Raw genomic sequence first — 10,959 nt, forward strand, 5'->3', positions numbered from 1 at the left:
AAAACATAAAATAGTATAGTTAAAACTTAAGAATTTTTAAAATAAAAAAGATATATTGATATTTATTGAACAACAGTACAGGTATTATTATATGTATAAAGACAAACACCATGTCCATTGTGTATTTTATTGCTTACCATCATCCACGAGAATATTGATAGATAATTAGCATGTTTGTTGTGTCAAATATTTTATTGAATATATATATATATATAGATTTTTTAAAATATTTTTATGTTTGTTTTTTTATAAGAAAATTGAAGAAAATATTTTATAAATAATAATTCACTAAAAATATTATACAATTTATTTTAATTACCATTTTCATCTCCACCATCATGTCTGCTATCACCATAAAAATCACCTTGCCATCATAGTAATAACCATTGCCACTTTTATTGTTATCATCACTTTACAATCATCATTGTCTCCACCTCTATCTGATCTTATCATCTTTAACACTGTAATCATCACCACCGCACGTTTTCATAATTCTACTTTTATTGTATTTTTAAATTATTACTCATAAAATATTACTAAAAAGATTATGTAAATTTTTTTTATATATATATAATATTTTTTATTCCAAAAATATTTTATAGAAAACAAATGGTTGATGCACTATTACTACATTGTATATATAAATTTAATAAAATAATCGATTGACATATATAGTCTTTCTTTGAATAAAAATTAAAAAAATTTAGAAGCCAACTTAATTTATTAGTAGATGCTTAAAATTTCAAGGAGCGAAAACCGATTAAGATCTAAGCTATCAAGATTTCGTCTCATATTAATTTAATTAATGTTATCAGATGCATGTCATTAGGGTATAAACAAAAGAAAACATTGCCAGTGGGATGCATAAATATTTACAACTGATGATACAATTAGGATGAATTAATTATTGAAAATATTACTTGTCCTCGAATGCCTCAAAAGGACCATATTAATCAAGTGCCAACATGCCCATAACTTGCCTACTAACTTGTTCCACTATTTAGTTATTGGAAGAACCATTAGATGTAGTACTGCGACTTTATTCCTCAACCATGTTATGAAACCTGTCATGGATTAAGAGGCTGGATTTCTTCTTTTTTTTAGGAAAAAAAAAAACTCACAAATCTGATTAAAATATATTGATTTTTTAAAAAAATTTAACATGATTCAACTCATCTTACTCACTTGTGACTCAAACTTCGTGTGTAATTGATTCTAAGATCAGGTTTATTAGCTATGATTTCAATAAATATAAAATTGTAGGCTAATTAATAATTACGTGAGTAATTTCCAACTATTTCTTTAATTTTATCTGAGCAATTCATAATTACAGGGAAAATAAATAGAGTTTCGAAAAGACAAATTTATTATTATTTTTTAATATAAATTTGACATAATATAACACAGGACAAATATCAACAAATTCAAAAGGAGGTTTAAAATAACGAAAACGAGTATAATTCTTAATGCATGGGAGCACAAAGGCCCAATTTTATAGTGAGTCAATTGATTGTAATATTCGGCTAAGGTATCATGCCCAAATTAAGTCCAAAAGATATAATTATTTTATATTCGTTTTTATTTCTCTAATTATTTTTGGATATCTTTCTTATTTTCTTTTTTCTTTTATGATTTTTTTTCATTTTGAACTTAGATCAGAATAGGAATTATTTGAACAATTTATAAATTATTTTCATAACAATTTTAAAAATAATTAAATTTTAAAATATATCAAAACAGGATTTTCTTTACTTTTAATTTTAAGAAATACTAATTGCTATAAAATAAGATTTTTTTTTTTTTTATCAACCAGATTTTAAACAGGCCATGCCGGCCGTCAAGTTACCCACAATTTATATGCCAGACATAGAGTCTACACTCTATAAATTCAATGCCTTCCTCCACTCTTAAGTCACTGTCCATTCTTCAATCCACCAAAGGAAAACCTTTTCTTTTCCTTGCTATCCTAAAATATGGCAAAACCTATCATTCTTTTGCTAGTACTGTCTATATTATACATAACATGCCCAGCAAACTCTGCAACCACTTCATGCCCTACTTCCACTGCTATGAATTTTATTAAGGCTTGATGGAGATACGCAATTGGTGTAGTTCATAAATAAATAAAGAAGAAAAACAATATCTATTTTATATAGAAAAAAGACACTCCTAAATGTTTATAAGCGTGATTTATAGTAAATTAAATAAAAATTATAAAGGATGGGCTCATTTAATGGGTAATTTCTAATGCTATTATATGAATATTTATATTATCAAAAGATGGTACTTAACACTTGACATGTTAGTGAAATTAGTTTGTTTTTGAATTAATTTGTTAAATTTTTGTAATTAATTTTGAAATTTGTAACTATTGGGATAAAACTAAATAACAACTATTTAGTTTAATTTAAAATATAAAAATTTCATTAACAATCATAATATTAAAAGACATAATATATTTCATTATAAAGTTTTTAAATCTAATAAAATATGTCATTAATTACACAAAAAACAAATATACAATAATAATATTTTTTTCTTCCTTATCTGCTAATATTTTTAGAGATTTAAATAACTTAGTTGTATTTGAGATATACTGTCACTATATAAGGCAAACATGCATCTTAAAATCAGTGTTTTTACATTTCTAAATCAACACTTATTTGTTTCCATCTTAAACTATTTCTTTAACAGTTCCACCCGTTACCCTGCACTCTGTGGGCAATCTCTTTTAAAATATGATACTTCCATCCAACGAAACAGAAGCCAATTGATCCAGTCGACAGCCTTCTCTGTGAGCCTAGACAAAGCTAAATCAACTAAAACATTAATTTGCATACAAGTTGACAAAGTTGAATGGAGTCAAGCCCATAGGGATGGCAGTTGTTAAAGACTGCTTAGAACAGATTGATGATGCCGTGGACCAGCTCTGGGAATCGATTAAAGAGCTGAAGAACATTGGTAAAGCTGAGGGTCGTCGATCAGGACTTGCAGTTTCACGCACATAAGCAATGTACAGACATGGAATAGTGCTGCATTGACCGATGTGTACTGATGCGTTTGCTGGCAAAGCCTTGGATGGAAGGCTAAGGACGTCGTCAGTTTGGGCAAGGATGGATGGTGCTGCACGGTTCACTAGCAATGCACTGGCTTTGGTTAACAAGTTCGGTACCAAGCTCTAAGTGGAGGCTATATATACCAACGATACGTTTGGATAAGAGATTTTTATGGTTTGATTCCATCTTGATGTTATGTTTTTGTGAAGGTTTTCGAGGGATTTAGGGTTTCCCTTTTTGTTTTTAGTTTCTTAAAAAATATATTAATTTATTTCTTAAGGGAGTTTTGTATGTTGCAAATGAAGGATAATCCTTCTAATTGTCAATAAAAATTTTCTTTAATGATTTTTTTTTTATATGCAAATAAACTCACCATATATAAGTGGGTAAACCATAAAGTCTCCGGTTAATCAATGCAAAATTTTCTTTAATGATTTTAGTGATGTGGTAGTTATGTTTTTTAAAATATTTTTTAAATTAATTTTTGCATGAAAAAATTAAATTAGTATTTTTTTTTTTACCATTTAGTATTGTGGTAGCTTATATTTTAAAGTTATTTTTAAATTGATTTTCACATAAAAAACATTAAATTGATATTTTTTATATATTTTTTAATAATTTTGATATGCTAATATAAAAAATAAAATAAAAATTTTAAAAATATTATTTTAATATTCTTAAATTAAAAAATAATTTTAAAAAATATTATCTCATGCATTCTCAAATAGCAGGCATTTATTTAAAGCATGAAAGTGCCAAAAGAGGACCTCTAGTTAATTGATAGGTCCAGCTTAACATGGCCTTTCTATCAAAGCTAGAAATGGCCTTCTATAGAGTGTAGATTTCCATGCCATGAAATAATCCATCAAAATAAAATATTTCCAGTCCTCTTCACCTCTCAACATTTTCCAAAATGGTAACCATTCTCCAGCCACCAAGCTTCCACACACCTTCAATAACTCTCCACCACTACCCTTCCATCACTAGCAAAACAAGCAGGAAAAAAAGAGAGCTAAAAGAGAAACACAAACAAACACAGTTCCAAAAAAACCTTAACAAAAGAACCCTTTCTTTCCCAAAATCTTGCCCAACTCCTCTCCTTATTAACCACAGACCGCCTCCCCAAACCCAACTAGAAGCCTTAGAAAATGTTATCAAAGACCTACAGTCCTCCATGGAAAAGGGCATTAGAATTGATACTCAAATTTTCTCTTCACTTTTAGAAACATGTTACCGTTTAAATGCTATAGAGCTTGGTGTTAAGATTCACAGGCTAATACCCATTAATCTTTTACGTAGAAATGTTGGCATTTCGTCGAAATTGGTGAGGTTGTACTCGTCATGTGGGGATGTTGAATTAGCTCACCAGGTGTTTGATGAAATGTTTAAGAGAGGGGAGTCGGCGTTTCCATGGAACTCACTTATTGCAGGGTATACTGAATCGGGCCTGTATGAGGACGCTATGGCGCTTTACTTTCAAATGGAAGAAGAGGGTGTTGAACCGGACCAGTTTACGTTCCCCCGGGTTCTGAAAGCTTGCGGGGGAATTGGGTTGATTCATATAGGCGAGGCGGTGCATAGGGATTTAGTTAGGTTGGGTTTTGCTAATGATGGGTTTGTGTTAAATGCGCTTGTTGATATGTATGCGAAATGTGGTGACATTGTTAAGGCTAGAAGGATATTTGATAAGATAGATTGTAAGGACTCTATTTCATGGAATTCTATGCTTACGGGTTATATTCGTCATGGGTTAATAGCCGAGGCATTACACACATTGCATAGCATGATTCATGATGGGATGGAACTTGATTCGGTGGCTGTTTCAACAATCCTTGCCAATGTATCGTCTTTTGAGGTTGCAGTTCAAATTCATGGATGGATTGTTAGGAGGGGAATGGAGTGGGATTTGTCTATTGCTAATTCTTTGATTTCTGTCTACTACTCAAATGGCAGGAAGTTGGATCGAGCACGTTGGTTGTTTGATCACATGCAAGAGAAGGATATTGTATCATGGAATTCTATAATTTCTGCTCATTGTAAAGATCTCAAGGCATTGACTTACTTTGAGTTGATGGAGAGGGATGGTGTTTTGCCAGATAAAATCACATTTGTGTCATTACTATCAGCTTGCGCTCATTTGGGTTTGGTGACGGACGGGGAGAGGTTATTTTCACTGATGAAAGCGAAATACCAGATAAATCCTATCATGGAGCACTATGCTTGTATGGTGAATCTTTATGGAAGGGCAGGATTAATCAACGAGGCATACGCCATCATTAGGGATCAAATGGAGTTCGAGGCTGGTCCAACTGTGTGGGGAGCGTTGTTGTATTCTTGTTATCTCCACCGTAATGTAGATACTGGAGAGATTGCAGCTCAATATCTTTTTGACTTGGAGCCAGATAATGAACACAATTTTGAACTCTTGATGAAGATTTACGGCAATGCAGATAGATTGGAGGATGCAGAAAGAGTAAGAAAAATGATGGTTGACAGGGGATTGTAATTGTATACATCAGTACAGAATTTGTTTTGATATGATCGCCATCTCAAGGAGGAAATATTTTTGTGTTAGCCAAGTTGCTGTCAGATGCGGCGTCGGCCGAGCTTCCTCTTTCTTTTGATAGTCACGTAAATTGAGGGCACAAGATGAAGAAATCCATGGTCAAACCAGCTGTTTTACTTGTGTAGTTTGAGTATATAGGAAGCTTATTGAAGTATCAACATTGCTAGAAGGCTAGCTGTTGCGGAAAGTAGATAAATGGATTTGGTGGTGTAAATTTCTCACTTGTAAAAAAAAAAATGGTGCTGAAACAACTTCTTGTGATTGTAAATGTGTAACATACGATCATCCGAGGTCAACCTCGATCCTATTTTTTTTCTTTATTCACTAAATTTGTAGATTATGGTTTCACATACAATCATCCGAGGTCAATCTCGATCCTATTTTTTTTCTTTATTCACTAAATTTGTAGATTATGGTTTCCAATTTTTATAATCGATACAATAAACAATAAAAACAAGATTACATTGCCTTGAAATCCCTCAGTATTATTATTTTTTTTCTTTGTTTGTTTATAAATTTATGGATATATTTATTATTGATAAATTAATCTATAATTTATAAATTATTAATAAGAATTTTTTCAATGAACTATTATGTTTATGTTTATAAGTTTGTCAGTATAACATACATGTTGAAAGAATACAAATATAAATATTTACAGAAAGTTATGTTCATTATTTAAAAAAAATTATTGCTATATTTTTTATTAAATATTATTTGACTTTTTCCCCTAAAATTTTACAACATTACCCAGTGTTCTTTTTTTACAACCTTCCTCAAAGGTTTATACCCATGATAAAAAAAAATAACTCGTAGTAAAAGAGAATTATTGTCGCTGCAAGAAATACGTTGTTAATAGCTACACTTTTTATAAAAAAAAAATTTCGAACTCGCGGTAGAGCACAATTCAGTAGAATAGTTTTACCCCACGACATGCATGATTAATTTGAGGGGCTTGTCAGCAAAGCAATCTTCCATTATTAATTTAATTGTTTGTCTTGAATGATTAGTAAAAGGGATTTTGATGAATTATTAGAAAGATTAGTATCTCTTAAGCCTTTTGGCCATCGTTTAATTTAGTCGTTATCTCTATAATACAGCTTTTGACCCCCATAATCATTTTTGCGTACAAGATTACCTTTTCTTTTCTTTCTTGAGACTCTTTTACTACCTTTTGCTGTATCTTCGACTCACTTAAAGACCATTCCACATTCCTTCTAGTAAAATAATATGAACTTTCACACCTGTTTTTCTCTTTGTTCACACAGAGAGTTCTCTTCTTGTATTCTTTAATTTAACTAATTATTTTCTTGTTTAATTTTTAATATACGAGTTGAATGGAATTGTTTATGTATGCCAATTAATTGCATATAATCCCTCTTGTTGGTGGACATTATAGTTTGATAAAACTAGATTTATCTAGCTAAATCAGATCTAAATTTGACATGGTAAAAAAAAATATTATTTTAATAAAAATAATTAATGTAAACTGAATTGATTCAATTACATATATTGATACAATAATTTCAGTGTTTTTTTTTCAGGTCAATGTTCACAACCTTACCCAAGCAACGGCAGCACGTCGGTGGCTAGTGGCCAGGGCCACCAGCATCACTGCTTCTTATCTTTCTCCGAGAGGTTATTGAGCACAACATTTTTTTTCTCTTTTAAAATATGAACGTACTTTCAATTCGGTTGGTGTCACGTCGGTAGACAAAAGACAGGAGCTTTTGAGGTGGAGGAGGGCCACCGGCGACGCGGTTGGATACTCGCAAAATGCCGTGTTTCTTAAAGAATCATAAGCTAACCTGAACCTAGTATTGCCAGTTTTGGGAAAAACACCTATACAATCTTTCCTCTTACCTGTCTTGCTCTCGAGAGGCGATGACATGTTTTTCCTTATCCTATGAAAGTTGCTTGTCTCTTGGATTGAAGCCAATCGTTGTCAAAATATACATCAAAACCCTCCTTTGTTCAGGTAATAATAGGATTTAGTATAGAAAAGATTTTAAAAAAAATAGCATGGATGAAAAAATAATTAGCACATTTAAAAGAATTTTTTAAAATAACATAGTTCAATTAGTTGTGTACAATTAGAATTTTTTTAAAAAAAAATAAAGAGTTATGTTACTCCTCATAATACAACTCTTGAAAATGTTCATAGTCTATGTATTGGAGAAACCTTCTAATAATGATCAACTAGCAAGTTGTGAAGTTATCACTCAATAAAACATAGGATGACCAGTCTTATTTGTGGAAATAACTCGTGTTGATGTGTCCATAATTTTTCAAGATTAGGTTCGAGTCTCATGAAAAATGATGAGATTCGAGCTCCATTCTATGTCAAGTAAGGATATGCCCATGACACGTGCAAGTAGAAATAGGAGTTATTTTAATTAGCAAAGTTAGAGAATGGGATTCTTTTATATTTCAGAACACAACTTTCCTTCAAATCTAGAATAGAAGGGTTAGAAACCTTCAAAGATCTCATGCAAAAAGCCAGAATTATGAGCTTCGGCAACAGGATCCAAGCTAGGAAGGCACTAGTAGGTAGCGGTAAGGTAGCTATTATTAGTTCGAGGTGATGATGGTAACTGTAAACTCTTTTTTTTCTATAAGAATCATAATCCTATCGTAGCATAGCAAAATAAAAAAAATAAAGTTATAAAGGATCCGAAATACCTTACTTATATATTATTGGAAAATGCATTAACATAAATTTAAAAAAAAATCTCAAAGATTGTGCTTCTAGGAATGGCACAACCTTTGAAAATTCATATAAGAGGTTTAGATCAATCATATACAAATTAAAATATAATTTGTAATTTATCATGTTTAAAAAAATTAAAAAATAGCATATTCAATTAGTTGCGATACAATTACAATTAAAAACATTAAAAAGTTGTGTTATTTCTAATAATGCAACTCTTGAAAATTAAAAAAAAAATCTCAAAATTACACTTTTAAAAATAACGTAACTTTTGAGATTTTGATCAATCGAATGCTAATTTATTGTATTTGAACAAATTAAAAGCCTAGAAATATATCTTTGGATTACAACTTGTTTGACAAAAATAAATAATTTGTTTGATAAAAATAAACATAATTTTTAATTTAATTGTTAAATCAAACTCAAAGTTTTCTAAGAAATTTTATTGGGTTGGTTCTGTATGCATGAGTACCAAGCAATTTTCAAAGATTAGGCTACTCATAATAACATGACTCTTAAGAATTTTTATATTTATTTTTAAAGGTAATATTACTAGAAGTAATATTAAAATTCAATATTTTAATTGACCAAATGACTCACGCTCAAGTGTGCTTGTTTGCTTAAAAACTAATTTTTTAAGGTAATTTTTATAAAAAATAAATTCTTTTAAAAAGTGAATTATTGTTTAATATTATATTATGTTATAAAAAATAAATTAGAACATACTTTACAGTATTATTAATTTCATAAAAAATAAGTTGAAAAATAATTAATTAATATTTTATTTAAAAAAAAAAAGTCAAATGATTCGAGAATCAAGTTTTTATTATATCAAGTTTTAGTTATCATCATCCTTGTGTTCAAAAATCATAAATAACTTAATTAATATTTTATTTTTAATAAAAAATTAATTATTTAAGAACCACGTATCTATCAAATTAGATTTTAGTCATTATTATACTTGCTATTCAAAGATGATAAATATTTTAATTTAATAAATTATTTAAAATAAAATAAATAAAAATTAAAAAATAGAAAATCAAATATAATAAATAAGAAATTCCAATTTAAAAATAAGAATTAAAACTTATATAAAAATAAAATAAAAATAAAAATGATTCATCATAAAATATATAGTAATGAAAAAAAATTAAATATGGAGTTTGATATAATTAATAAATAATAATATATTTTTAAAATTTTCATAACAATTCAAATTTTTTTATTAAAAATAAAAAAATTAGAATAAAAATAAAAATTTTATTTTAACTAAAAAATATTTTTCATGAATTAATTTTTTTAACAACAAACAAATTTTTTTTTAAATAACATTGAAAAAACCCCTTTCATTAATGATGCTCAAGCAACTCAGCATAGCCCCTCTCTCTGCAAGATAAGGAAAAAAAAATAAAAAAATAAAAGAAACAGCCAAACACCACTCTATTTTGCACACCCAAACCCTTCCTTTCCCTCCCCTGCCCTCCCCCCCCCCCCCCCCCCTATCTATTTAGCAATTTCTATAGCCATGCTGTCAACGGTTTCGGCCATTTTCCCATCGGTTGAACCGATGGCCAGCAACCCATTTCAGTCGTTCGAGAACGGCTTTACGCCTTGGGACTGTTTCGACCCCTTTCCAAGCTCTCCTCAATCACCAAAGCCTGTTGGTTCGAGTTCCGGTTCGGATAAATCCAACCAGGCAGACCAAAACCCTGACAACTCGAACTCAAACTCTGGCTCCGACGACCCAAACCCTCAAGTTTCAGTCATAGATGAGAGGAAACGCAGGCGGATGGTATCAAACCGGGAGTCGGCAAGGCGGTCACGGATGCGAAAGCAGAAGCACGTAGAAAACCTAAGGAACCAGGTGAACCGGCTTAGGATTGAGAACCGGGAACTGACGAACCAGTTGCGCTTTGTTTTGTACCATTCCCATGGTGTACGGACAGACTACGACCGACTCCGGTCCGAGTATAGTATGCTCCGAAAAAAGCTGTCGGACATACGCCAAATTTTGATGATGAGGCAACTCCAAGAATTGACGTCCGCGTGGCCGTGCAATAACATGATTACCACCACCACCACCACCGAACAAATAGCTCCATCATTAATCACTTCATAAACGTATAAAATAAACTCAATAAATCATGAAACTGAAAGCTAAAACAGGAAGAAAACGAGGCTTTATTTGTAGGGTCTTCTGATCAGTACTCTTTGTAGAGTCTTATATATATGTAAATGATAAAGCTGCTATGAAGCAAAACTTAAATGGTGGGGTTTACGGTGATTTTTGTTAAAGGGTGCTTTTTAGGGCAAAATGATTGGCGGTTTTGGGGAGCCTTGGTTCATTATTGTCATTGTAAAAAGAGTAGTTGACTCGTGCCCGGTTATTTAAAGCTATATTATCCATCTTGTTTTCCTATTGTTTTCACTTTACATCCGCACCACTTCTTATGCTTATAATTATAATATGAATGGAATCGTGTGCGTGTGTCTGTGTCTATATATATATATATATGGCTGGAAAAGTATACAGAGAACCTTCAACTCAAAATCTTGCTCGAGTTCAATTTTGTAAAAATTAATTTTATCAAACCTCGTTGACTTGATAAATCAACTATAGATTAGAA

The 10,959-nt window shown here is 30.7% G+C and overlaps 2 protein-coding genes across 2 annotated transcripts; both read left to right on the forward strand.

The window, feature by feature from the left end:
• Window positions 1-3,810: 3,810 nt before the first annotated feature.
• OTP70 (Tetratricopeptide repeat (TPR)-like superfamily protein) lies at window positions 3,811-5,942 on the forward strand. Its single transcript, XM_011043421.1, has one exon. It carries the CDS (start codon window positions 3,970-3,972, stop codon window positions 5,560-5,562), a length of 1,593 nt encoding a protein of 530 aa, XP_011041723.1. The 5' UTR covers window positions 3,811-3,969; the 3' UTR covers window positions 5,563-5,942.
• Window positions 5,943-9,715: 3,773 nt separating this feature from the next.
• LOC105137618 (basic leucine zipper 43-like) lies at window positions 9,716-10,757 on the forward strand. Its single transcript, XM_011043422.1, has one exon. It carries the CDS (start codon window positions 9,858-9,860, stop codon window positions 10,449-10,451), a length of 594 nt encoding a protein of 197 aa, XP_011041724.1. The 5' UTR covers window positions 9,716-9,857; the 3' UTR covers window positions 10,452-10,757.
• Window positions 10,758-10,959: the final 202 nt, after the last annotated feature.

The sequence above is a fragment of the Populus euphratica genome, unplaced genomic scaffold (assembly GCF_000495115.2).
Source record: "Populus euphratica unplaced genomic scaffold, PopEup_1.0 scaffold149.1, whole genome shotgun sequence".
In the NCBI taxonomy this organism is placed as follows: Eukaryota; Viridiplantae; Streptophyta; class Magnoliopsida; order Malpighiales; family Salicaceae; genus Populus; species Populus euphratica.